This window comes from Petaurus breviceps, unplaced genomic scaffold, assembly GCF_028583685.1.
Source record: "Petaurus breviceps papuanus isolate PSGF00001 unplaced genomic scaffold, PetGlider_PUasm1.0 356, whole genome shotgun sequence".
NCBI lineage: Eukaryota > Metazoa > Chordata > Mammalia > Diprotodontia > Petauridae > Petaurus > Petaurus breviceps.
Window position 1 is genome coordinate 773,070 of NW_027186290.1, and position 27,754 is coordinate 800,823.

Below are 27,754 nucleotides of genomic sequence, written 5' to 3' on the forward strand. Positions count from 1 at the left end.
AGCCAACGACAAGCTCTCCCATCGGCGCCACGGAAGGCACTGGGCATCAGAAGTGACCCCAAATACGCACTTCACTGGGGGCCAGTCAAGAGACGTAAAGAGATCGTCCACGCTTCCCTACGTGAGGGCTCCCTCTGAGGGGTGTGGCCAGAGCTATGCAGTAGGTGCGCCCACCTGGGGTCTGGGGGTACTGCTGGCAGCCAACTGGAATGGGGAGGAGGCAGAACCTCCTGCCAAGGACCCAGGGCTAAGACCAGACAGGCTGCCAAGCACAGGGAACATGGGGACAGCCATGCCCACCCAGGGTGCTGTCTCCTTGGCAATCCTATCTACTTTCACTTTATGCCTTTAAACACATGATTCAGGAAGGTGCCCTTCCCATGGCTTCTCCAAACAGACCGCCCGGCCGGCTGGGCCTCCCTCTCCCTGCTACTGCAGGTCACGGAAAGTGAGCTGTGTGGTCAGGGCTTCAGAGAAGTGGGAACCAGACACACGGCTCAGTGACCCAATGAAAATTAAATTCAGAGAAATCAAGGAGCTGAGCGTCCAAGACCATGGCTCATCTGGGTGGAAACGAGCCCAGGTGGGATGGGACACCTCAGTCACAGAATGGCGACGAGTGGCACAAGGTGGGCAGGCTTCTGGACACTGATGTACCTGCTGCCCACGGCTGCCTCCCTCCTCCTCCTCCTCCTCCTCCCTCTCCCTTGTTTCTCTCTGTCTCTCTTCTTCCCTCCCTTCCTCCCCCTCTCTCTTTCCTCTGTTTCTCTCTCCCTCCCTCCCCCACCATCTCTCTGTCTCTCTCTCCCTCCCTCTCCCTGCCTCCTTCTCTCTTCCACCCTCTCCTCTCCCCCTGCCTCTCTCCTCAGGGACACGGCTACAAGTCTCAGGGAGGGAGGCACACTCTGTCACTGCCTGGGGTCTGAGCTTTCACACCATTCATTCCAGGGCCTACTGGACACCCCAAAGGACAAGCCAGAGCCCCAAAGGGTTCGCGCAGGGACACCTAGAGGAGCAAGGAAAGGCTTGCCTGGGCACTTCCCAAACCTGCTGTTCTCTGGGAGGCTGGACAGGAAGCGGCCAAAGGGCCACAGAGTGCCTGCTCCCTGGGTACGGTACGAAGGCCAAGTCTGTGTTTGGGCATGCGATGGCTGAGAGAGCACATGTGCACCATGGGCCTGGAAGAGTCCCCCCGCCCTGGCCCTTGTTCTGCGTGGCTGCTACTCACACTGTGTGCTCGGGTCTGAGTCTGTGGTCATCTTCACGTAGTTGGCAGGAAAGAGGCCGGTGGCCCCGCCGATCTCTCCGTGCCACCAGTCGGCATCATCCTTGTTCAGAACGGTGATCAGCTGTCCCTTGGAGAAGCTGAGCTCGTCCTCGTTGTTGGCTATGTAGTCATACATCGCTATGACCTGGCACACTGGAGGGGGAGAAGCACGAGTCAGGTGGTGTGGGCGCTGCCCCCAGTTGTCCCCTCCCTGCCTGCGTCTGGACTGCGTGCAGTCAGACCGGGAGCTCCCTGAAGGCAGGCTCTGCCTCTGGGGCCTGGTACCAGCAGGCGCTTCCTAAGGGCCTGGGCCAGCACTATCCCCTGCAGCATAAAGCCGCTGGTTTTGAGTGATGCTGGTTAACAGCCCGTCCGTCTCCTCGCACGGGGGAAGGGAAGGCAGTGAGCATTCCCGGAGGCCCACTCTGCACTGGGCTCTGGGTCAGCAGCAGTGGCTGAGCCGAGAGGGCTGGCCCGTGAGTCCAGGTTGCCCCTACCCCAGAGCACCACTCCCCTGACCCCATGGCCGCACATCCTCCCCGGCTCTGAACCCAGGATGGGGGGCCAGATGGTACCTGGCTGAGAGGCAGGGGTCCCCCTGTCACTGCCTGGGCCCAGGAGCTTCACATGGCTGGCCGGGAACCATCCCTTCTGCCGTTTTTTTCCTCTGGCCTGCAAAAAGGCTCAAGGTCAGGGGGCCCAAAGCTGTAGCCAATGGCTCCTGAGGCCTGGACCTTCACCTGCTCCTGAGGTCCCTTAAAGTGATATCACAGCAAAGGCCCAAGATGGCCTGCCACAAGTGCGGGGGACCCTTCTCCCAACAGAACTGAGCAAACAGGGGGACGACGTCCGCTCCCCTTCTTGGCCTGGCCCCACCTGCACCCCTTCCTGCTAGATATCCCTCCTCGCTGCCTTTCCCTGCTCATCCCCCACCTCCTGGCCCCAGTCTCCCACTAACAGGAAAAGTTTATTTTTTTTGGTGTGCTTGGCACCCCACGAAGTTCGTTTTCTAAACACAGCGGAAGTCAAGGAGAGGAGCGGCTGATTTCCAAGGCCCTGTGGCCTGCCGGGGGGCCAACGGGCTGGCCTGCAGGCAGCGACTTCCCCGTGGGCAGAGGGTGAGCCTGGCCCAGCCCTTTCTGCCGACCCGGGCAGCGCCAGCGAGGCAGGGGGGGCCTTGTGGAGCAGACCCTCAGGCTGGGAGGAGGAGAGGGAATGATCACCTGCAATTCCCCTTGCCACCAGCCACTGGGATTCTTCTTCAGAATCAGAATCAGCTGCCCAGGGGAGAGGCTGAGCTGCTCCGCCCCAGAAGCCACATAGGCGGACGTGACCTGGGCGATCTCTGCAAAGACAAAGGGAAGGAGGGCATTCCCAGGGCCGGACTGGGCACTGCTATCCCTCTAGGCCCCCTGCCTGCTCCCCACCTACCTGGCTTTCTGTTCAGGGCCCCAGCTCGGCCAGCGCTTCCCGGAGCCTGGAAAGGAAAGTTGACGGTTTTAGTTTGCCGGTCCCTGACCGGTCTCACTCTGATAAAGCGAAGGCGGGTCATTGATCCCAGGGAGGGCTGCTTCCAATAATGGGGCTCCTGCCCCAGCCCCACTTCTGGCTGGAGGCCCCTGGGGGTCCACCCCTAGAAGACAGCACCGAGTATCTGAGGATGACCTCCTGGGTGCTCTCAGGTCCTCCCACCACCCTCCGGCCAAAGCCTCCTGCCCATGGTCATTGCCCCGCTCTTGTCTCCCTCCTGGGCTCATGACGGTCCCCCAGCTCCAGACTGATTTCTAGGTTTGCCATTCTGCCCCCCTCTTTCCAGCTTTTCCCCAAGAATGCTATGCCAGGCCCACGCCAGCTCTCTCTACGGTTTGCTCCCCTGGTCTCCTAGGCAACAGGGAAGGCGCTGAGCTCAGCCCTGGATGCTGGGGAGGACATCACCTCCCATCTCTATAATGCCATGTCCTAGGTCACTCCCCAGGTCCTGGCCTGGCCTCCGGCCACGAGCCGCCCACCTGGTCCTCTACTTTCCACCTTAGGTTTTTTGCTGAGGGGTGTCTTAGCTGTCAGCCTGTCTGTCTGTCTGTTTGTGCTTCACCACTGCACAAAAGAGAAACAGAGGACCGCGCCCCCTTTGGCTGACGCTACCTTTCAAAGCACACAGTAGGTACCTCACAGATTCCCAACGTAACCAGAAAGTGCAGAGCCCAGGACACACAAGACGTAATTAGCCTGCCCACTTCAGGACCGCAGCTGGCCAGATGCGGGCCTTTTCTCAGACCTGCCAGGTCACCCCTTCCTGCCTTGCCTTCTTGGGGCTGGAAAGATGGCTGGTGGGGGGGACCCAGTGGTATCCCTCCTCCCCAGGCTCTCTTCCTCTGGACCACCCAGCCCAGCCCTTGCCAGGGGCAGCCTGGGACTCTCCTATCACGTCCCTGCTCATGGAAGCTCCCTGGGGGCAGGGCCTGGCACACAGGAGGGGCTTGATAACTGTCGGATCGATGATTACAGCCGAGGCAGCATGGGTGCCCTAATGCCACAGCGCCCCGAGAGATGACAGCAGGCGCTCTGCCCAGCAGCCAAACTGGACCACGCTTGGCCCCCCGCATATCTGTACCTCGGCCTCCTTTGCTCGGACATAATTGGACGGGAAGATGCCGGCTCGGCTGTCGATGCTCCCCGTCCACCACTCCCCGTCCTTCCGGGTCACCAGTATCTCCTCCCCCTCGGTGAAGGTCAGGTCACCGGGCTCTGAGCTCGAATAAGAGTAGAGGGCCACATATTCTGCCAGGAAGGAAAGGGAGCGGCCACTTGGCTGCCAATGGACGGGCCTGACCGGCCAGGAGCTCCTGGGAACAAGGCTGGCGCCCGGGAGGCGGCCCTGCTGCCCATCATGTGGCTCCGTGGTGGCCCTAACAGTGGTTACCCTGCCCTACTCAGTGCGAGGCACCACATTGTTCACACATCATCTGGACCCTGGGAGACAGGTGAGGAAACTGAGGCAGGATCAGGAGTCAGGGCCTCCTGGCTGCCCTGCATTTAGACATCTAGTGAATGGTGCCAAAGGGCTCTGTGACCCTGACCCTCCCCAGATATTCCAGACCAACTGGCCTTCTCTCAGTTCATCTCCATTCACTTCCTGGTCTGCCCCATGGCCCCCCAACCACTCTGTATGCAGTGACTATGTGTCTGCCTCCAAATGCACGCGCACGTGTGCACACACAACGTGGGCCATGGTAGGGGGGAGGTGACGGTGGACTGACGCCCAGTGCGGCTCCTGGCCGGGAGCAGACCTTACCTTCTCCCAGTGCCGGGCCCGGGCCGCTCGGCTTCCGATGGATGCTGGCATAGACTGCTTCTGGTCTGCAGGCGTAAAGGAGAGGAGAGGGGGCAGGGGAGTGACTCGGGCAGGTGGCCCGCCAGGAAGCGTCTCCCCCTCGGGTTCCTGCCCCCCCTGCCCCAAGAGGGCCAGGCCTTGACTCAATCCGGGCTCACACCTGGCTACCTGCCTCAGTCTCCTCAGATGTCAGATGGGTCCAGCGACCTCCACACAGTGCTCACACTCACTCACTCACTCACTCATTTCTTCATTCTTTCATTCGTTACTTCATTCACTCTGTTTCCCTGGGGTCTGCCTGGCCGTCCATCTTGCTCCCAGTCTGTCTCCCCACCGCCAGGCCACATCCACAGGCCCTCAGGCTGAGGTGCCTCCTGCCAGCCTCGACCCTGGCCATCCTGCTCAGAGAGTCCCACAGCTACGGCACCGTGTCCGGTACTAGTCAGCGCCTCACAGACGTCAGTCAGTCAACACTGAGTGTCTACTGCGTGTGGGGGCACAAATCTGTGATTCCTTTATACCCCACCTGACGTGTCCTGGGGTGCCAAAGGACACAGAGTCTAAGACGCTCCTAGCTGGGTGACCTCAGACTGTCCTAGCCCCCCATCCCCAGGGTGGTCATGAGGATCTGTAAAGGAGTCACGGCAGGGGAGGCAGCGCAGCCCAGCCTCAGACACCGCCCTCCGGCAGTCTCAGAATGGGTGCCGCCCGGCGAAAGCAGAGCTGACCCTCACCATCATAATGACGACTAGCAAAGGTGAAGGCCCGGTGGAAGGCAGGGCTGACCCACAAGCCGGGGGGAGACCCACAGCAGGTCCCCAGCGGGGGAGTGTGGGCAGGCTCTTCCTGGCCTGCACGCGGATACTCACTCTTCCTTCCTGGTTTCTGGTCCTGCGATGATCTTGACGTAGGACTTGGGGAACCAGCCCCGGCCTCCATGCACTGACCCAAACCACCAGTTTTCCTGCTGCTCCAGAACTGTGATGATGTCGTGCTTGGAGAAGTTGAGGTGATTGTCCTTCTTGGCTGTCCAAGAGCAGAGCGCCTGCGCCTTCAGGTTCTCCACTGCCCGTCCCTGGGGAAGGCAAGTGCAGGGGCTGTGACCTCCAGGCCCGAGGCACGCCCCGGCTGGAGACCTGGAAGACAAAGAGCTGACCCCAATGTCCCATGACCTCTGGGTGACCCCAGGCAAGTCGCCGAGCCTGCCAGCTCGGTCAGGCAGCACATCCCCCCGGGAGACCTGCTCGTACCCCACAGCTAAGGCTCTGTGTGCGTCCAGGAGCTGGAAGGGTCGGAGGGACTTGCGCTCCAGGGGGAGAACCTGAAGGAGCCATCGCACTATGTGCAGAAGGCATCCCAGTGAAACGATACTTCTGACGGAAGCACCAAAACTGCACATGGCGCTTCAGACCTACCCAAGAGACGGCAGGCCCAGGCCCAGTCCCCCAGCCCCTTGGCCACAGCCCTGAACTCTGAACGCCTCAGTCAATGCTGCACCGTGGGACAGGTGACCACAAGAGGCAGAAGGAAGGCCCACACACCTGTCCGTGAACAGGAGATGCAGATCCAGGGGACACGGTGCGAGTGAAGGCGGATTTCTTCTGCCAGCTGGCATTCGCAGTGAGGGCAGAGAAGGGGACGTTTTGGTAATTGGTCTCTGCTGTGGGCTGTCCTGAAGGCCGGGATCTGTCGGGGGGCACAGGCAGACAAGTAAGCCCAGGGGCCGAACCCTTGGAGCAGGGCTGGGGGCTGCTTGTGTGCCAGGGACTGCCCAGAGCGGGAGATGCACAGCTCGACTTACTCAGGAGGAGTGAATGAGGTAGCCGGCAGAGAAGCTGCTGGAGGCAGCAAGGCCTTCTTGGGGGACACCAGCTTTTCACCGGCTGACACCTTTTCGACATAGTTTCCCGGGAACCAGCCGCAGTTGCCTTGAAAGCGGCCATAAAGCCAGCCGGGTTCCCCAGTGGTTTTTTCATCCACCTAGAGAGAAAAGAATGGCTGCAGTGACATGCATGATCATCCACTTGGGGTAGGAGGCTGAGGACGGGTGCCCATCGTGGGCACATCGCCAGGGGGCCGCCCAGGCACGGCCATTCTGGGAGAACCTCAATTGGCATCCCGGGAGCAGAGCAGGCCGGGGGAAGGGGGGCACGGCTCTCCCTACCTGCACTATATCTCCGGCCCCGAAGCTCATCTCATCATGATTCCTGGCTTCAAAGGCGTACAAGGCCTTGTAATGCACCCAGCTGGCCGGCTTCTGAGGGTCAGAGACGCCGAGAGCCTCCTCTAAAGGAGAGGACAGTCGTCAGCCCTCACTGCCTCTGTGCACTTGAGACAATCAGGGCCCCGAGGCCCAGCTCCCCTTGTGATGGCCCAGAGAGCTCAAGCACGCCGCCAGTTCCAGGCCTGCAGCTCCGGCAGAGCCAGCCCCCACTGGTGGCCTCCCCTCTGCCTCCCCCCTGCCCACTTTTACCCCCTTGCTCAGCCTCACGTGGCTTGTTCTCGGCTCTCGGCAATTCTTGTTGGATTTTCTCTTCTACAAATCGCTTCTGTTTCTCTTCCTCCTCCTTCTTCAGATTCTCCCGCCAGAGGTTTTCTTTTCCTTGCTTTGCTTTCCTTAAAAATGAAGAGAAGGGAGTGTTTCCTGGGGCACCTGCTCCTCCCTGATGGAGGCCCCGAGCCAGGTTCCCTGGGCCCAGCATCACACAGAAGAGGACGACACAAAGGCCTGGGCAGGGCCCCCCCTCCATCTTTCAAGCAGCCAGTGCCGATGCCACCTCAGCCCCAGCTGCTCTTATCCTCGCTAAGGGCCGACCCTCCACCCCACACATCTCCCCCCAGCTCCTTGCTGGCCGCCTGCCCACGCCTCCCAAGACCCCAGTCTATCATCTGTCCCTGCAGAGGGTATGGGATGACAGGGCGGCTGCGCCCTTTGGACCCCTCGCATGCCCACTGCCTTTCTTCACCGCTCTCTAGAGAGGAGACTCCTCTTGTTGGGAGGCTTATGAGTGGAGGCCTTATGGAAGGACCTGTGACCCAAGGAATGGAACAGTCCAGCCTTGCTAGGAAGCTTAGGCCGGACCAGAGCAGACAGGCTACCCCTCTGGGAGAGAGCACCAGGCTGAGGGGCTACAGGATGGACACGCAGACCCTCCTGGATCCTGTCTGTGCTGTTTCCTGTGGTGAAAGAAACGGAAGCCCTGGAGAAGAGGGGAGCCTCCCCGAGGAGCCCTTTCTGAACCTTCTGACCCCGAGGGAAGGAGACATGGGACACAACCCCATGTGCTGCCAGGCTTGGCTGGAGCACAGAGCCTGGGGAGTCGCTCCAGGCGGCCCTGCTACGTGGCCTATGCCCTCGATCTGCCTGATGCCCTTCACTCTGCTGGTCTGAGGCTGTGGACAAGGAGACCCTTCCCAGGGCCTGCCCCAGGCCAGCCTGCCCTCAAGGGGCTTCCACGACCGTGCTGTGTGTGGAGTGCAGCTCCGCGCCTACTGATTGGCCTTCTCAACAGGGCGGCACTGGGGGCCAGAGCCAAGCTGCGTGGCTTGTTCTCAGTCTCAGGAGGGAGGCGTGGAAGGGCCTGGCCAGTCCGCGCTCCAGCCTCCCTGCAGGAGAGGAGCCAGGGCCTCTGCGCTTGCTGGGGCCCTGCCTCACCTTGTGGCTGCCTCCTCCTCCAGCTTCTTCTTGTGGGTCACCTCCGCCCTCTTCTTCTCCATCTCTCTCAGCTTCTCACGCTTGATCAGATTGAGCTGTGCCAGGGCCAGCTGCTGCGTGCTATAGTTTTCTCTCAGCTCCTAAGGAAAAAGAAGGCAAAGTCGAGAGACTGAAAACGTGATGAAGCTTCACGGTGCACACGAGGTGGGTCTGAGCAGAGCCCCGAGGGAGCCTCGGCCACCCCTCCGCTGGGCGGCTCCTGCAGACACAGGCTTTTCCCACAGGAATAAGGGCTGGATTTCCGTCATTTTCAGTGACTGTGCAAGCTAGCAAAGGGGAGAGCCTGGGTCCCCAGGAAGTCTTCCAGAACCTGTTTTCAAAAATTAGAGACCAACTGCCTGCTGGTCCTGCTTCTGGGTGGGAAGTGGGCTGTCAGCGAGTGACCTGTATTTTCACACTGTGTATCTGATCCCTGATTCACCAGAGGCCTGAGAGAGCTTCCTCAGAAGGGCCTTCAGAAGAATCACCACTAAAGCATCCCTGACAAAGAGCTGGCCCGGCCCAGCCTGGGAGAGCGAGCAGGATGGGCAGTCCCGGCTCCCCCATGGCAGGCTTTGGTCATCACTCTCATCACAGACACATGCACGCACACACTCACAAACACATACATTCACACACGTGCACATTCATACACTCACAAACATGTGCACACACACTCATTCACACACACACGCGCACACTCAAACACGCACACACATTCACAGATGCTCACACACACTCACAAACACACATGCACACACATATGCACGCACACACACATTTACACACAGGCACACACACTCACAAACACACGCACACACATTCACACACACTCATAAACTGTATGCACACTCGCACACACACAAACACATTCACACACTCAAACACATACATTCATACACACATGCGCACACAATCACACATACATGCACGCGCACACGTGCACACATTCACACATACATGCACGCGCACATGTGCACACACTCACAAACACACTAAAAACCACACACATACACTCAAACACACATGCACACACTCACAAACACGCATGCACACATTCACACACACTCACAAACACATGTGCACACACTCACAGACAGGCACACACACACACTCAAATACATCCACACACATACATGCACGCACACATGTGCACACACTCACACACAAACGAGCACACACTTGCACACATGCACACACACTCAAAAACACGCACATACACTCACAAACACGCGTGCACACACATTCACACAGGTGCACACACTCACATGCACACACATTCACACACACATGTGCACACACACATGTACACACACAAACACATTCACACATATACATGCGCACTCTCACAAACATGCGTACACACATGCACACACTCACAAACACACACATGCACACACGCACACACATTTAAAAACACAATACACTCACACAAACATGCACACTCACGCATACACAAACACACATGTACACACTCACAAACACATGCACACACACGCACAAACACAAATGCACACTCAAACACACGTACACACTCACAAACACACACATGCACACACACACTCCTCAAACTAAACGACCAAGTTCTTCTATTTTTCCTGTCCATTCTCCAGCTTCTGAAGCACCCACTGCTTTACATTCCCTCACACCCCATCCCCACCACTAAAGATGCTTTCTCCAGGCATAATACTGATCTGGGACAACTGCCAACTCGCCTGATGGCCTTTTCTCAGTCCCGGTCTAACTACTGAGCCTCTCTTGCAGAGGCTGACCTCACTGACCATCTGCCGCCCATCTGACCTCAGGAAGTCTTATCTCACTAGCCCATGACAAAAGTCATCTATCTCCACAATGTACGTACCAAATGTGATCAGCTGACCAACCTTTGCCTGAAGATTCCAGTGTGGGGGAACCCCGTATACTAAAGACACCAAAGAGGAATCTGTCTCTAATAAGGCAGCTAGGGGGTGCCACAGAACACAGAGGGCCAGCCGTAGAGTCAGGAAGACTTTATCTTTGACACCCACTAACTGTGTGGCCCTGGGCAAGTCACTTCACCCTGTTGGCCTCAGATTCTTCACCTCTAAAATGAACTGGGGAAGGCAATAGCCAACCACTCCAATATCTCTGCCAAGAAAACCCCAAATGGGGGCACTAAGAGGTGGCTGTACCTGGGACCACTGACCAAGTCCAACATCTCCAGTGAACTTTTGAGCCCTGCCCCTAGCTTCACACTTACCTAAGGCCCTCAGAGCCCTGGTTGCCGCCTCCCTTCTCTTCTGCTGGGATGCCAGCTGAGCGCACCTGGCATCCCTGTGCCCAGGATAGCCTCATGTGCACACTCGACCAGGTCGGGTGGTTCCCATTCCTCAGCTGCCTCCTTGTTCCCTCCTGCTCAGCCACAACCTCACTGTCCATCCTTATCCACTTCCCCACCGCAGAGGCGCAGACCCTTCCAGCTCTCCTTAAGCCTCGCCCCACCCAGACCTGCTCTGTGCTCCTCACTGAGACGCCTCCATCCCCTCAGGACTTTCTCAGGCTGTGCTCCCCAACTCAACTTCACTCTCTGACCTCCCCCACTTCAACCCAAGAACGAGCTAGTTAGGAAAGGGTGCTGGGCCAGCTGCTGCAGCCCCGGGTCGAGTGGGCAGGGCGCTGCAGTGGCCTGAGGGGCAGCCTCTCCTCCTCTTCCTCCCAGAGTGTGGCCGCCGCCTCCGCCTGAGACCCTGTCGCCACAATGAAAGCTGCCATCTCCATGCCCTCCAGACCTCCGATGCTCCTGCTGCTTTTGGTACTTTGGATTTTTACTCCATCAACAGCTGAAATAGCAAGTCTTGGATAGTGGAAATTTAGATGAAATTTTAAACAATGTAGATGCCGCGCTTATTATTTTTATGCCAACTGGTGCCGATCCAGCCAGATGTTCCATCCAATCTTTAAGGAAACCACCAATGTCAGTCAGGAAGAGTATCCAAGTAAAAATCAAGTAGTGTTTGACTGAGTAGAGAGTGATCAGCCCCAAGAGACAGGACTAGCAAACACCCTGCCCTAAAACTCTTCCAGAATGGTAGGATGTGGAAGAGAGAATACAGGGGACAGAGATCACTGACAGCAATAGCGGATCACATCAGGCAACAAAAAAGGCACCCTATTCAAGAAGTCTTTGACCTGGAAGAAACCAGATGTCTCGACTGCAGCAAGAGAAGAATCACTGGACATTCTCGACAAAAGGACTTGGATGACAGGGCCTCTGGAAGAGCAGCAAATATTCTGGGCAATGACTGTGTCTTCTTTTCTACATTTGAGTCCGGGATATGGTGGACACAATGGTCTACAAGCCCCCGGAGAACCTGCTGCACAGAAGGCGCGGGATCTCTAACAAATCCTGGCTCGGTTTATGCTTGGACTCAAGAGAAATATGCTCCTCTTGTTTGGGAAATAACATTTGGAAGTGGAGAGGGGGAGGGCCACCTTTCCTCAGGCTTCTCCACACGAGTCTGGATGACTCCCAGAACAAAGCCACCCAGCAGTCAACAAGCACAAAGGGCAGAGGGCACTCTGCACAAGACTCCAGCAGACCGCCCTGTAAGAGCCGCCACCAGCTTTCCAGACTTCAGGGATCAGTCTGTTCCAAACAGGCTGAAGCAGCAGGTGTTAAACGTGCATCTGGGAAAATCACAGAGAATGCCAGCCTGGTCCTGACCCCACGGATGCTGACCTTGGACAGCACACGCAGGATGGAGCACAAAGTCCACCAGAGAGCTCCTTTCAGACACTAGTGCCCAGCAGTGAGCAGCCACAACTTGATAGACGTGGCTCTTCTCAGCAAGGCAGCACTCTACAAAAACTCCACAAGACTCATGACAGGAAATGCCAAAGAAGGAGCCCCAGAGTCCGAACGCAGGGCGAAGCAGGCAACTGGCTCTTTCTGTCGTTGTGGCTCCTCCCACTGGTTCTAATTCTCCTTCACAACATGACTAACATGCAGATGTTCAATATGAATGTGTATATAGGGCCTAGATCAGATTGCTTGCTGTCTTGGGGAGGAAGGAGAGGAGGGAGGGGGAGAAAATTCAGAACTCAAAATCTTACAAAAGTGAGTGCTGAAAACTAAAAATTATATATATATTTTTTAAGCAACTGGGGTTAAGTAACTTGCTCAGGTTACACGGCCAGGTGTTTCTGGGTGGGTGCTAAGTGTCTGAGCCCGGATTCGGTCCCAGGTCATCCCGCCTCTGGGGTCGGTGCTCTTACTTGCTGTACTACCTGGCCGCCCCTAAAAATTAATTAAAAAAATAAAAAAGGAAACTAGTATCCAGTGAATACAGGTATACCTTATTGAGGGATTGAGATGAGCTTTAAAAACCTGAACAAAAAATTGAAAGCCTTTCAAACAACAGCATCAACGTATGTGCTGGAAACAGTAACCCTACATTTTCATAATTCTAGGTGTATCTTTATTTTGAATAAACCAAAAGAAAGGTCTGGGATAAAAAAAAAAGAAAAAGAAAGGGCACTGGGCCTGAAGTCAAGCAAGCTGCTTACCCTCTGCCTGCCTCAATTTCCGCGCTGTAAAATGGGGTCACAGCAGCACCTGCCTCTGAGCTGCTGTAGGAATGGGTGAGTTGATATTGGTAAAGAGCTTTGCTCAGTAAATGCCCATTTCTTCTTCTCCTTCCTTTCCTCTGCTCTCACTGTCACTCATGCTCAGCTCCTTCCCATGAACCAGTCCATCAGTCCCGGGCCCATCCCTCAAGTAGCTTCCAATCTGGAGAAGGTTCAAGCTGTTGGCTCCATGACACACGTCTCTTCTCCGACAGGCCTCATTCCCAATCCCACTCCCTAGAGAGGCTGGTCCAAACATCCCCTCCTCAGCTGAGACCTCCCAATCTCTCAAGACGAGCTTCTGCAAAAAGCCGGCTACACTTGCCGCTGGCATTTCCTGCCCTCTTCTCAACAGCCTGCACAGCCTGGCCTTTTCCCAGTCCTCCACCTTCTATACCTCTCCCACCTGCCACACCGCAATAGGGCAGACCTTCCCCGACAGGAGCATCGGCCCCTCCAATCAACTTTGCCATGACAGGGATGCAAGGTCGTGCCCTGTGCTGGTGACCTGGCCGCTGGCCAGGCTGATGCCCAAAGACCCGAGCAGGGCAGGGGACAGAGTGCCTCTGCCGCCTGCCCCCTCTCTGCGGCAGCTGAGGCCCACCCGCCCCCTTCGGTCTTTTCCGTCGTCCTCTTGGATCCAGCCCAACACTCTGGCCTGCCAAGATCTTTGTGGACGTGACCCCCAGCCGGCCCTGTCCCTCGAGAAAGCCGCTACTTCTACTTTTATGCTACTGTGGGTGCCTCCTGTCATTTTCAAGAGAACATATTCGATACTGCTGTGAGATGACCAAGAACAAGACAAGACACCCAGCCAAGCAGAGAGTGGAACACGGTCCACGGCATCGGGTCTGGGGTGGATTGGTGCCTTTCGCTGGGTTTTCCCTCTGCTCTTCTCTCTCTGTGTCTCTCTGTCCCTGGATCTCCATCTGTATCTGTCTGTCTATCTCTAAGACTCCTTTGTTGTAAAGGATAGTCCTCAGGAGGGGAAAGGGAAAGGGTTGCTGGGGGAAGTCTACATAATGCAAAGGCCAAAGATATCAATAAAAAACCTGTTAAGAAGAATCTACTCAATACAAAATTTGGTTTTTTGGACATCTTAATGAAAAGAAAAGCATACAGCATCTTTCCTAAAAACAACACTCTGGAAAGGATTTAACTGGGCAAATATAAGGAAGCCAGATAATGTGATTTAAGCAGGACCAAGAAAGAACGCCCAGGGAATGGAACAAAAACACAGAATCATTCTCCCCCTCGATCCAATGACTTTCCCAAAGTAGTGAAGCCCCTCACGGTGGCTGCTGTCCTTCCCTCTCAGAGCGGAACAAAATGACATCACTGTGCTAGAGGCCCCTTGGACGAATCACACGTGCGCACGCACAGAAGTGGCTTGTCAAAGACACCAGAAGAAACAAGGAAAAGATGCAGAGAAGCATGAGAAACCTTCAACAAGCCGATCCACAAGGGGACAGGCGGCTCCCTCCTCTTGGAAGGCACTGGCTCAGCTGTTTTTGCTCCAAAGATTTTCAGCTCCTGGGGTGGGCTATGAGGGGCACAGGCCCAGAAATGCCCCTATCACTGAGCCAACATCTGCCCTGGGGGCTCCCGGGTGCCTGCTTCTGCAGCTGCCCCCTTGCCCCTGGACCACACCCTCCCATCGGCCGTCTACATAAGACATGGCCCTCTTCTCCCTGACCTGGGTCCGAGGGCACCTCCAAACAGACCCCTCCCGCCAACCTCCCTAGCTAACTCCCTTTCTGTGCACTGATTTTAGCAGACGTGTGGTTCCCCTACAGAACGTAAGCTCTTTGAAGGCAAGGACAATTTAATTTTCAGCATATCCCCAGGGATATGTGACAGGCACAAAATGGTGACTGAGCCAAAGACGCTAAGCTTGGGCCGCATCGGTGTAAGTGGGTACTCTGCCCAGGGAGGTGGGCAGAGCTCTGAAGGAGGTAAGGTTAGACAAGGGAGCAGAGCTGAGAGAGGCCACAAAAGGGGGAGGGGGTGTGAGAGGGGCCAGGGTCTCATAGCTGATCCCACAGAGGATGAAGGAGGAGCAGGAGCAGCGGAAAGAAACAGCAACATGTCAAGTGTGGCAGAGGAGCCAGGACAAAGAGAAGCAGGCTGCAGGCCCGAGGAGCCAACACTTTCACTGGGCCCTGGGCTCGGTGATCTTGGGGGCCTGACTCGTCCTGGCCCCCAAAAGGGAGCGGACAGCAGGAAGCAACTGCAAGCAGGCCTGGGGAGCCCAGGGTCGGCAAGGGTTTGAGGAGCAACTCTGACTGATAGGCCATCCAAGCCAACAGTGCCTCCCCTCGAGGGGCTTCTGTCTGACTGGGAACCTGCTAAGAGTACAAGACTAGCCCTCTCACCCTGCCCAGGAGCCAACCATGCTTCTGCCCCCTGGCCAACGTCAGCCTTAGCCCCTGCTGTGAGCAACTGGGCACCAGAGCAGCTGGGGCACCTCGGTCCAAACCTCCCTCACTAGAAGACAAGTCCCTCGGAGGGAAGGACGTCTCTTGTTCACTAAGAACCAGAGCTGAAGGAATGACCCTGGAACAGGAACGAGGGGGAAGGGAGGGGAATGTTCCAGCCTCGGAGCCTGGAGCCCCCTTTCTTTGTCTTACCTGACAAACCACTCTGTCCCCGGAGGCCTGGTTCCCAGGCCCCTCTTTCTGCTCAGACACTGACTCACCCCTGACACCAGCTCCCATGAGCGCGGGCTCAGCCCATTCCCTTCTCAGCCCCCCGAGAGGCAGGGAGCCAGGGGCAGGTGGAGGGTTTGGCCAGAGGGCTGTGTCTCTGCTTCAGGCCCAGCCAGTCAGAGAGCAGAAGGCTAGGAAAGCGAGCAAAAAGAAAAAGAGGTCCACAGGGTTTGAGCTGCAGGGAAGGCAGAGAGAGCCGAGACGTCACTCCCAGAAAGCAGCCCCAGGCAGGAAAGTAACCTTAAGTAAGAGGAAGAGGTGGTGGAGACAGCTGAGCAGGGACAAAAGGCACCGCAGCATAGAGTCATCGAGAGGCACACACTGAAAGATAAGGCAGACAAAAAGCCCAATTAACCCTGCACGGCCCAGCGCGGCGCCTCGGGACCCGCTCCTTGGCGGGCAGGAGCCAGGGCTATGCCCTGCTTCAGAGAGCACCCCACCGAGCACTCTGGGCACGGCCCATGCAGAGAAGGCCGGGGGCTGCCGGCCATCGCCGCACTACACAGCGGCATGGAGCTTGGGGGCCACGATCGCCAAAATGCACCCAGCATAAGGTGAGGCTCACTGCGGCTGCCCCAACCCCCCTTCCCTTCACCCGAGCTCGGAGCTGGGGTCCCTTGGAGAGAGCTGCTCTGAAGGCCTCCACAAACCAAACCTGATTCTGCAGCACCAAATGGGTGAAGATGGTGGTCCTGACCCGAGCATGCACAGCCAGTCCCGAGGGCCTGGGGCCCTCCCAGAGGGCTCACCTGCAGCTCACTGTTGAAGGCGTCCATCTCAGACAGCTTGGCAGCCGTCTCTCTCTCCAGGGCATCTAGCTGCTCCTTCAGCCTTTGGCAGAGACCCTCCTTCTCCAGAGACTTCTTGTGAACAGCCTCAATGCCCAGATCTGAAATGCACACACATGCGCACGCGTGGAATCCGTGTCAGAGGCCCTGAGAGCTTGCCATGCTCACAGGGGGCCTACGAGGGAGCAGGAATGGCTCCCAGGGCCATTCTCCCCATAGCACCCTTACGACAGCCGAGAAGGGCCTGCCTCAGTTTCCTCACACATCAGCAGCTACCTCGCGGGGCTGTTACAGAGAATATCCGTACAGAGATGGTGCAGTGCCCAGCATACTGCAGGCACTCGGTCCTGAGTGGCAGCGCACAGTCAGGCAGCCCGGGAGGTGGGAGCTGGCTGTGGCACCTTCTGGGGCAGGAAACGCAGGCAGGGCCGAGAGGGACCTTCCCTGAGGTCGGCCAGTTACTCGGTCAAAAGCATTTAAGGGTCAGCTCGGCACTGTAGGGATGGACACTGGGTTCAAATCCCGCTTCAGAGACCCACTATCTGTGTGACTCTGGGCAAGTCACTGTAATGGGAATGGGAATCTGACTCCAAAAAACTCCAGAACACTTATTAAGCACCTACTATGTGCCCCATGCTGTGCCAAGGGATACAAAGAGAGGCCAAAGACAGTCCACAAGACAGGACGAGCCCTGGGTCAGACAGTGAGGGCCCCAAGGTGGCCAGGGCCCATTCTGGGCTTTGGAGTGGCCCGCGTGCCACTGCAGATCTCACTAACAGCATTAACTGGAAATTCTATAGGGCCATGAGGCTGGCAAGGCACTCGCCACATATCTCATCAGCCCTCATGAGGCAGGTGCTAGTCTCGGCCCATTTTAAAGGGGAGGAACCTGAGGCCCAGAGAAGTTTACTGATTTATCTAGGACCATGCAGCCAGCAAGCATCTAAGGGGGGCTGGGACTTGGGCCTCCCTTCCCCCTCCCTCTGAGCACCACAGAAAGGGGTTGATGGTGGAGAGGGGGGGACAGAGGGAGAAGGGCCCTATCACCCTGCCAGGTGATGCATGGGCCCAGGCAGAAGTCTCCTGAGGGCAGAAGGAGCCCAGCGTCCAGAACACTCAGAGGTCTCCTGCCCCAGACCAAGATAAGTTCATCCTAGGTACTGGATGTGGAGACAAAAGGCAGCATGGGGGCCTTTCAGATCTAGGTGAAGAGGAAGTGTTCATGATGAAGCCCAGGGTAGAAAAGACAGAATGGACAGCTTTCACCCAGTACAATGTAGAAAGTTTTGTAGGAATAAAACCAATGCAGCTCAAATCAGAAGGGAAAGGTAACTGAAAAACCTGTCCCGCTCTCTCTGACAATGGTCATGGCTTCAAAACAGATCACTGTATTCGAATTTAGGAGCCTAAAAGTCCTTAGCCAACTGACAAATGACCAAACGGTATGAGCCGGCAGTTCTTAAAGGAAGAAATCCAGCCATCAACAATGTAGAAAAAACCCATTCCCCTTCATTCACACAATTAGGGAAATATGAATGAAAGTATTCAGAGGCCCCCATCAGACTGGCAAAGACCACCAGTCCTTGAGGATGGCCATGGGAAGATGCACTTAATGCCTTGGGGCAGAAGAGAGGCCTCTTAGGGGACCATCCCCCAGGGGGACTGAGCAGAGAGCAGCCTCCCTGCAGTTCCCTGCGCCCATGCCCATACCCCAGAGAGAATCAAGAAAGAACCTGAGAGGGGTGGCTAGGTGGCGCAGTGAGTAAGAGTGCCGGCCCCGGCGTCAGGAGACCCGGGATTGGTTTCGGCCTCAGATACTTGGCACCCACACAAAATAACTGGCCGTGTAACCCTGAGCGAGTTACTTAACCCCAACTGCTTTAAAAAAAAAAAAAGAAAGAACTTGAGGACATGTCTGCACAAAATGCCCCCAGTGCCCATCAACTGGTGCAGGTTCAGAGGAACCTTGACTAGGGACCCAGAGGGGAGTGAGAAACAGGGGAAAGGCTTCTGCACAGACTCTCAAGCTACCAAAAGTCCTTACCCCAAGGGCGCCCTCGGGTAGGCAGATACGGGCACAGTCCACGAGGGTATCACTGTGCTGGTTCACCTGTATCTGATGAGGGTTGGGCTTTGCTTCTTTAACTGGGGAGGTGGGGGGTGGAGGGGGGAGAACCAGAGAGAAAATTAATGCTTGTTGACTGAATAAAAGGAGAGAGCAAAGCCTAGGGCTGAGGGCTTGGGAAGAGCCTGGGAGAGCCAAGGGGCCCTGCTCCTTCTGCTGGGCACCAGCAGGGCCTTGGGGAGGGCCAGGCAGGAAACTCACGGGCTGAGCTGTCTGGCTGTAGGTGCTGCTGAACCTTCTCCTGCAACTGCTGCTTCTCTGGCACCAAATAGACGAGCTGGTTCTGATATTCCTTACGGAAAAAAGCGAGCAGCCTTTCACTGGGTACGTCCATGTTTCCCAATGCTGGCTAACGGCTTCCAAAGAAGCCCTTTACCCCTCCCCTGAAAACACCAAGCAACACAAAACCCAACCTCCCCCAGCAGGTTGCCCCCTCTGCCAGCCTGGCCAGAAGCAGAGGCCCCAATGAAGCGCAGGAGAGCAGTTGGGCCCCAGTCGGGGCCCAGCCAGTGCCTCCGCGCCCCAGCACCGGGGCGGCTCGGAAACAGGAGCGCAGCATCACCTGGAGCTGCTGCTGAAGCTGGGTGATCTCCAGGACCCCCAGGTCACACCGCTTGTCCAGGGCGTCCAGCTCACTCCTCCGGGTCCGCTTTCTTTCCCTCATGTCCTCGAGTCTCCCTGAGATCTGCTGATGCTTGCCATTCTGTCCAAAGGCCGAGAGAGACAATCATCAGGGCAGGACGACAGTATGGGGAACCTCCCCCAGAAGAGAGCATCTTGGAGCTAAACGGGACGATGCCAGCCACAGACCTGATGCAGGCCCCAGTTGATAAGCGTTTATGAAGAACCTACTGTGTGCCAGGCATTGAGCTGAGCACTGGGGATATGAAGGTAAAAGACAGAACCTGCCCTCGAGGCGCTCTCAGTCTGCTGGCGGAGACAACATGCAAACACCACATGGACAGCCTCAGTGGGAGGTGAGCAAGGCATGAGCAAGGCAAGAGCTCGGCTGGGGGCCCAAAGAAGCACGGAGGCCTCTTCCTCCCAGGACGAGGCGGCCTCACCCCTCTGCCTGCACAGGATAGGCCCTGCCATCCCACCCAGCAGGTGGTCCCCTCCATCACTTCTCTTCAGTCTCTCCCTCTTTGCTGGCTCCCTCACCTGCCTTGACCCATTCCGCTCCTGCTAACTATGGTCCCCTTACTCTTCAGCTTTATAGCCAAACTCACCCAAAGGCCTCTGCTCTCTTTCCTCACTCTCTTCCCGAACCCTCACAATCCAGTCTCCCACTTCCCTCTTCCACCAAAACCGCTCTCTCCAGCTCCAATGGCCTCGTGCTCCCTGACCTCCGTCTTCTGCAGCCACTGACCCTGCTGGTCACCCTCTCTCGGTTTTCAGGACACCCTGTCTCCTGGCGCTCCTCCTCCCTCTCAGTCTGCTTGGCCAGATCCTCTCTAGATCCTGTCCGTTAGCCCAGCGCTCTGTCCTGTCCCTCTCCTCTTCCATCTCTAGATCACTTCTGTGAGGGATCCTCAGCTCCCCTGGACTTAATGACGGTCTCTGTGCTGAGTATTCTCAGATCTGCCTCCAGTCTCTCCTCTCCAACTGGACATCCAGTAGACAGCTGAAGCTCAACATGTCCAAAACAAAACTCATGCTCTCTCCCCCAACCCCGCCCCCTTCTGACCTTCCCTGTGATTGCAGAGGGTCACTCCCAGTCCAGAGGCTCCTAACTTAGAAAGCATCTATAAACTCCAGGGGCACCCTATGACCTCCAGGAGCAAATAGACAATGCCCCCTTGTGCTTTCAAAGCCCTTTATCGCCTGCCCCCTCCTACCTTCCCAGTCCTCTTACACCCCCCTCACCTGGCTGCTCCTCAAACAAGAGCCTTCATCTCTGGGCATTCTCTCTGGCTTCCTTTCCATCTCAACTGAGTCCCCACTAAAACCCTACCTCCTATAGGAAGGCCTCCTCCAGTGCTCTAAAATCAAGAACCTTCCCTCTGTTAATAATTTCCTATTTATCCTGTAAAGAACTTGCTTTCTAATGTATTTGTTTGCCTGCTGTCTCCCCCATTAGACTATGAGCTCCTCGAGGGCATGGAGGGCCATGGGCTTTTGCATTCCCAGTCCTTTGCCCAGTGCCCGGCACACAGTAGGTTCTTAATAAATGTTTCTTGACTGAAGGATTGGAAACGAGGAAGGAGAGGATTTCAGGCTTGAGGGTCAGCCCCTGAAAATGTCTGGAGCTGGGAGCTGAAGTGTGGCCTGAAGTGAGGCTTGGAAGGGGCTTGTTTTGGAGCTCCCTGGACTGCCCCCAAATGTGGCTGCCCCCTTTCCCCACTGTTCCTGGCCCTGCCCCCAGGGCCAAACCAAATAGAGTGAGGCCCTTCTCCGATACTGGCAGCCAGCTCTCCTACCATGCTAAATGTCCTCTCCCCCAGTTCCTTCACCCTGTCTTGGCATGTAACCAAAAAAGGCATCGATGAAAAGTAAAGGAGAAGCCTGGGACACCACAGAATTCCTAAGCCTGAATCTCCATCAGGCAGCACTTGGGGGCCTGCACAGACGCCCACAGGTGCAAGGAGATCTCCCCTGAAGCAGCAGCTGCAGGCCTGGGAGGTCAGGGCTGAACCCTGCCCCCACCCCAGCGCTAAGCTCTCACCAGCGCGTCCAGCTCCAGGTGCAGACTCTTCTTCTTCGCTTGCAGTCGGACAATTTCCTCCTGTTCCCTATTGCGCTGACTGAGCAGCTCCTGTCGGCGGATTCTCTCCCATTCCAATCGGCGCTGACGCTCTAGCTCTTGTTTCGCAGCCTGCAAGAAAAAGAACAAAATGACCGAAATGACAAAAGTGCATGTCAGAGGGGAGGGCATGAAGCCCTTCCACGCCAAACATGGGGAGCCCAGAAAGAACATGCAGTCACACCATAAAAATCTGCAGCAACAGGCCGAGTTCTTAATCAAAGGAGAAAGGACAAAAAGAGAATATGGGATTGGGAGAAAAAAAGCTTTGTATCCAAAGTCAAATGAGGGTCTGCTCCCCATCACACACAGGGCAACGAGACCCAGCCCCCATGGACAAGCAGCTCTCAAAGTTTACAAGCCCATGATGGCCTGCCCCACACTGCTGACCAGACGATTCTGGGCTGATGCTTTACACCCAGTGATTTGGGCCAAGAAGATAAAAATGGACAGAGCCCCAGACACGGAGGGCTGAACACAGGGCCGAACACTGGAAACCAACCTAGAACTAGAAGGGGCCTTTGCCCCAGAGATGCCAGAGCTGACCACATAGCAACAAAGAAATGAAGGTGAGACAAAACCCAAAGCACCCGGAGCGGCATGTGAAGGCCTGGCTGAGACCCTTGGCACTCAAACTCTCTAGCTTCTTGGCTGTAAAAATGTATATTATCAGCATCATAGGATTTGGAGCTGAAATGGCCCTGGTGGAAGGTCTGATCCAGGTGAGGAACCTGACATGCCCAGTGAGATGAAGCAACCCGCTCGAGGGCACAAGGAGGCATGCACCAGATGAGAAGCAGCAGGGTAAAGTGGCACCCTGGATGTAAGGTCCAGAAGTAAGGGAACAAGCACTGAATAGCCACCTCCTGTGTGCTAGGCCCCAGGCTAAGAACTTTATTAATATGATCACACTGGATCCTCATGATCCCTGTGAGGTAGGGACCATTATTACTGCCCCCGTCAAGAGCCAAGTTCAAATTCAGCCCTGACACTTGCTGCTGTACAACTCTGCATCAGTCTTCCCCTTGGCACCTCCTCCCAGGTCTCTTTCAGTTCAGAATCCAAGACCCTTTGATGAGTGGCTTCTTCAGGCTTCTTAAGCCAACAGAGGCCCTGGACTAAAAGCCTGCCAAGGTCCCTTCCGGAAAGCACTCTGGTACCCCACTGCCTCTTAGACAATTCAAAGTGTGGCCTGTCCACACCAGAGAAATGTTTCTCCATAGTCAGCCTTCAGAAGGAAAGCCTCCCTGAATTCATGCCAGTGTGAGGAATAGCCCGGAGGCCAGGGTCACTGGCCTGAAGAGTACATGTTGGGGAGTGAGGTGTGAGAAGACTGGAAAGAAGAGGGAGCAGGCAATGATGGGCTTTGAATGTCAAACAGATTATTTTATATTTGTTCCTGAGGGCGATAAGGAGCCATTAGAGGTTTCTGAGTAGAGGGTGACGTGGCTAGACCTGCACTTTAAAAGGAAAATCATTTTGGTGACTGAAGGATAGGCTGGAGTGGGGAGAGACTTGAGGAAGGCAGACACCCCCACCCCTGCACTGAGTTATGGAAGTAATGCAGCTGTGAGGGGAATAAAGGCCTGCTCCAAGGTGGGGACAGGGTCAGAGGACAGAAGGGGGCCACTGGAGATGCTGCAGAGGTGAAATGGACCAGAGATGCTGCAGAGGTGAAACTGACAGGCCCTGGCAACAGCATAAGCTGGGAGTGCCTCTTGACTTTTTTAGGTGTCACTAGTGCCTAGCACCCAGTGCCTGGTATACAGTAGGCACTCAATCAATGCTTACTGACTTAAAATTAGGCTGGGATTTCAAAACTGTGGCTTAATAATTTTTGTCCAGATCCAAATGCATACAGATAGGCTTAGGAGAAGGTGGCCTGGCCCTGGCCCTCTTCTGGCACCAAATCCCATGCTTGTATCTCACTTACAGCTTACCCTCATCAAGAGGGTTGGTTACCATTTGATGGCCCAGAAGTTACCATGCACAAAGGACTCCAAGTCCTCAAGGGCAAAAACAGCTCCATGAAGTCATTGCAGCTAATCCTAAATTCCAAAAGGAAGTAGATTTGGGTCCATGAATGTGCCAGATGAATATTTTCTTAGCATTAACAAATGTTACTGACAGACAATGGGTAGAGACAGTGGGTTGCAATCTTCCCTGCCCCTTAATAGGCCTCAGGTGGAGTCCAACAAAAGACACTTGCTTAGGGGAGGCTTGTTTTTCAGAAAGGCCCTCACCTTTTGTGACTTTGTAATTAGGCAGTGGGTCATGAAGGCTGCGATGTTTTCTGACCCTGAAGAAGGGTGTGTGTATGTATATACACACACATATACATACACACACACACACACACACACACTCCGATGGGAGGTTTTGTTTTGGGGATCACTTTGGGAAGAGTGGTGTGATTTTGGCCAGATGACACTCTGGCCAGCTGCTGAGCCCCCCAGCTTTGAAAACCCAGATATCGGTGCTTCTCTCTGGTAACACTGTATGTCAATGTAATGGTCAGACAGCTAGAAGCCCTGTCTTTTAATAGTGTTATTTTCTCTGTCTGTATTTTTTGAATGCTTGTCATTTTTTGGTATCTTCTGAAGTTCAGACTTTTCCCCCTGAACTAAATGAATGATATATATGTGCTAGTAGCCATCCTGTTGCTAGGGTGCTTGCTGTTACATGTGGCCTCCAAGCCACCAGACACAGAGGCTCAGGTTCTTCTGCCTTGGTCACATCCTGGCCAAGGGAACCTGACCTCTCAGGACTCACAGGCAGACCACCCCTTGTGGATTGTCCTCTGCACCAATCTCATCCACCCCCAATTAGTGACTCTTCCAGACTGCAGTAGGGTAAGGCACACACAATTCACTGTAAAGCAGAATGGAATTCTCATCTGCAGAAGGAAAACATGGAAACTTGAGCTGGCACCCCCCACACCTTTGCAGACTGAGCAGATGAAGGAGCCTTCTCTGAGCAAGGGGTTTTACAAACAAGTAGCAGACAAAGGCAGCCCTGGCCTCTTTCCCCCGGGCAGGTGGCCCAGGTATGGCTGAGAATCATTCACTCAGGGCTGGCTAGTTGCCTGGACCCCTACAAAGGCCTGGTTGGGAACAAGGGGAGGTTGGGGGTGGGAGGGTTTCATCTTGTGTTTCTGGACACTAAAAGGGGAAGCAAACACTGGGCTCAAGGGAAGGAATGATGATTTCTGGACCACAGCTTTAAATACAGGTGAGAATGCCAAGCATAGATGGAGGGCTGCTGCTGAAGGCCAGTTCACCCAACCTTCACCTCACCACTTGCACACACCCTTAGCATCCTTCCCCAAGTTTCCTGCAGTAGTCTTTTCTAAGTGGCCTCTCTGCCTCAGGTCCTTCTCCCCTCCAGGCAAGCTGATCCACGGCCTCCCCAAAGGGTGGATTTCCCCTGAGTACACATGTGACAATGGGGGTTCTGGCCCCATCCCCATCCCAGGCTCAGCAATGTAGTTATACTCTCTTGGCCATTCTTCCCCTCTATGTACCTTTGCACTAACCGTGCCTCGTGCCTGGTACACCTTCCTTTCTCAGTTTCCAACTGGAAAGCTCATGCAACCATGCTCAGCATGAAACCTTTCCTGTTAGTGCCTGCTACCAAGCCACCTTAGACTGCGTCACTCTGTGCACGTGCCTGGGTCTGCTCTGCTATGTACCCACTGTCCTCCTCCTGAGAAGGCGCGCTCCTTGCACAAGAAGGGATTGATTCATTCTTGGTCTATTTATTTCCAGCACCATGTCTGGTTTACACACATACTCATACGTACACACACGTAAACATATATGTACAGAGAAAGAGAGAAAAGGGTGCACAGACTCTCAGCAGATGCCACTGACTACTGGAAAAGGGCTTGGTTAGAGTCTTCCAGCTCATTAAAGACCAAAAAACAAAGTGGAAAGGAAAAAAATCACCTGGCCCTCCACTAGGTTAGAGCCCTAGTTGTGAGAAGACTGGACCCAGGGCCTCTGATGTCTACAGACAGAGAAGGGGCACAGTGTACACAAGAACCTAACCAAGGAGGTGACTGGATCTTGTGGGTGTCCCTGAGACTTGGAGGGTGGAGAGCACCCCTTGGTCCAAAGGAAATGGACAAGTACAATGGGGGCAGATGGGAGGAGAGGGCACATGGGGAAAGAGCTGCAGGTGGCAGAAGCGAAGTGAGATCACTGGACCTCACCACAGACCACAAGAAGAAGAGCCCTGGCCTGGCCAAGAGGGCAGGCAGACTTCTGCTGGAAACCTCTCTCTGCCCAGAGCAGAGTGGCTAAGGACTTCTTGACCCTCCCTGATGATAATCTCATGACCCAAAAGGCAGAGGAAAATGCTAGATCCCAAGGAAAGTGAGAGCTCTGAGAGGGAAAGCCAAGGTTCTGAGAAGGGACAGGCAGAAGTCCAGGCACGAGAATCCTCCCCCAGGACAGAGGGGTCCTTCTCAAGAACCAAGTCGTGAGAGGGGATCAGTTCCAGTGAATGGCACAGATGACAGGTTTGGGGAAGGGGAAGATGGGTGATGGAAGACACAAAGAGTGAGCCACTTCCACTCTCTGGTCTCCCCCAACAAGTACAGATGGCCTCTCGTCTGTCCCACCCCCAAGTCCGTGCCTGGTCTCACAAAAGGCTCGGGGACAAGAGTGAGGGCAGAGGCAGAGAGAGAGTCGCCCCTCATCACAGAATATGTCATCCCTCTCAGGGAGGAGGAGCCCAAGCAACCCCTGGAATGAGCAAGAGGGAAGGAAGAGCCCCGGCTCCTCTAGCCACACTGAGTCCTCTTAGTCCCCAGGAGCTGGAGGGGTCACTCTTCTCTGACAAGACGTCAGAGGTACAGAGAGGTCCTGCGACCACTGCAGGCGTCGTTAACGGCAGAGGTTTCCACTGGAAGGCCCCAAGGTATGCTTGGCCCTGCACTCTTCACTAGTCTTATTGATGGCCTTGCTGGGGCCACCCCAGAGCCCCCTGTGAGGTTCACACATGGCACTGAGCATGGAGGGAGAGAGAACATACCGGCTGACAGCTAACATGATGGACCCACTTAGCCTCCAGTACTCATTGGGGACAGACATGGGATCCTGGCGGATGGTGAGCTCAAGAAAGCTGTCAGCAGTAGCAGAGCAGGCAGCCCAGGGACAGGGGACTGGCCAGCATGCACAGACCACAAATATCCTCAGCTCTAGGCTTCCCACCTCAGAGAAGAGGGCCAGGGGCAGTGGGGCTGAGGGCAGCGAAGAGAAGGCCTGGGCTGAGATGCTGGGGTTAGCAAACTTGAGAAGGGCTGTCTGGGCTGGAAGAGGGCTAAGGACCAGAAGTAAAGGAGGCAAGTTTAGGCAAGAGGCCCAGCAAACCTCTCAATGAGAATGGCCCCAGGTGAGATCAGTGGGTGAGCAGCTCCTCTCCTGGGACGGCTTCAAGCAGAGCTCAGGCAGTCTGAGAGGGGGCAGCTTCCTGCTCCTGGAACCTGGGGCTCTTGACTCCTGACACAACAAGACTAGTGACCCTGATGTAGGGTTACCCAGTTCAACCTGTCCTAACTACGGGTTTCCTTCCTAAGCCAACAAAGAAAAGAAGAAAAGAAATATTAGAGCCGCAAATGCAAGATCCACCCGCGGCCAGCCTGTGTCTTGGTTGAGCAGTTGGCATCACCCAGGAAGGCAGCACGAAGGGCCCTGGACCAGGCTCCACTGAGGAGAATCTGAGACCTGGGGGAGGTGGAAGGGGCCAGTGTGAAGGGACTTGGGAAGCCAGCGAGGCAGCTCACAAAGGAGGACCTGAGGCTGGGGGTGCTCACAGGCACACACAGTCTAAGGCACTTGGGTCCAGCTCCTCCTCGGTCAAGCCCAGAGGTCATGCCACTGCATCGGCTCTGGCGACCCTGAGCTAGCTTTCCCATAACTAGGCCTCAGCCCCTTGGCCATGCCAAATGAGGGCCCCTGACGTGCTGTGGACCTGCTGGGCTCAAGGGAGCTCCCACTCACAGTTTTGTTGCCATATTAGTCAGTCAGTCGAATAAAATCTATTAGGCGCCTCCTTCTAGTGTGCCAGGCACTGGGGCATGGAGAACAAGGCAAAAGGCAGTCAGTCCCTGGGTACCAATCAGCTCTCGTCACCAGAGGGAAGGCGCCAGCGGCCAAGCCCCAGAGGAAGGAAGCCCCTGCGTGGCCCCGGGTACCAATCGGCTCTCGTCACCAGAGGGAAGGCGCCAGCGGCCAAGCCCCAGCAGGAGGAAGCCCCTGCGCGGCCCCTGGTACCAATCAGCTCCTGTAACCAGAGGGAAGGCGCCAGCGGCCAAGCCCCAGCAGGAAGAAGCCCCTGCGTGGTCCCGGGTACCAATCAGCTCCCGTCACCAGAGGGAAGGCGCCAGCGGCCAAGCCCCAGCGGGAGGAAGCCCCTGCTCCCGTCACCAGAGGGAAGGCGCCAGGAGGCCAAGCCCCAGAGGAAGGAAGCTCCTGCGCGGCCCTGGGTA

At 55.8% G+C, this 27,754-nt stretch overlaps 2 protein-coding genes and 1 pseudogene across 4 annotated transcripts in view; 2 read left to right on the forward strand and 1 right to left on the reverse strand.

The window, feature by feature from the left end:
- LOC138168284 (zinc finger protein 420-like) overlaps positions 1 to 27,754 on the forward strand; it is a 771,269-nt gene that overhangs the window by 126,420 nt on the left and 617,095 nt on the right. The gene's annotated exons all lie outside the window — the stretch shown is intronic.
- The window catches only part of ITSN2 (intersectin 2), an 86,394-nt gene that overhangs the window by 24,086 nt on the left and 34,554 nt on the right, over positions 1 to 27,754 (reverse strand). Inside the window, exons 13-29 of one of the 3 annotated variants that reach the window (XM_069097344.1) lie at positions 21,184 to 21,333; positions 19,081 to 19,221; positions 18,720 to 18,810; positions 16,355 to 16,494; positions 15,846 to 15,926; positions 8,254 to 8,393; positions 7,090 to 7,214; positions 6,763 to 6,884; positions 6,400 to 6,578; positions 6,140 to 6,284; positions 5,468 to 5,673; positions 4,560 to 4,624; positions 3,879 to 4,045; positions 2,699 to 2,744; positions 2,491 to 2,612; positions 1,843 to 1,939; positions 1,229 to 1,420 (exon numbers count right to left, since the gene is read on the reverse strand). In XM_069097344.1, the coding sequence (XP_068953445.1) occupies positions 1,229 to 1,420; positions 1,843 to 1,939; positions 2,491 to 2,612; positions 2,699 to 2,744; positions 3,879 to 4,045; positions 4,560 to 4,624; positions 5,468 to 5,673; positions 6,140 to 6,284; positions 6,400 to 6,578; positions 6,763 to 6,884; positions 7,090 to 7,214; positions 8,254 to 8,393; positions 15,846 to 15,926; positions 16,355 to 16,494; positions 18,720 to 18,810; positions 19,081 to 19,221; positions 21,184 to 21,333 (2,209 nt within the window). Of the gene's footprint in view, positions 1 to 1,228; positions 1,421 to 1,842; positions 1,940 to 2,490; positions 2,613 to 2,698; positions 2,745 to 3,878; positions 4,046 to 4,559; positions 4,625 to 5,467; positions 5,674 to 6,139; positions 6,285 to 6,399; positions 6,579 to 6,762; positions 6,885 to 7,071; positions 7,215 to 8,253; positions 8,394 to 15,845; positions 15,927 to 16,354; positions 16,495 to 18,719; positions 18,811 to 19,080; positions 19,222 to 21,183; positions 21,334 to 27,754 lie in introns of all 3 variants that reach the window. The other 2 variants (XM_069097343.1, XM_069097345.1) reach the window with 2 other exon arrangements.
- LOC138168273 (endoplasmic reticulum resident protein 44 pseudogene) lies at positions 9,863 to 11,994 on the forward strand (annotated as a pseudogene).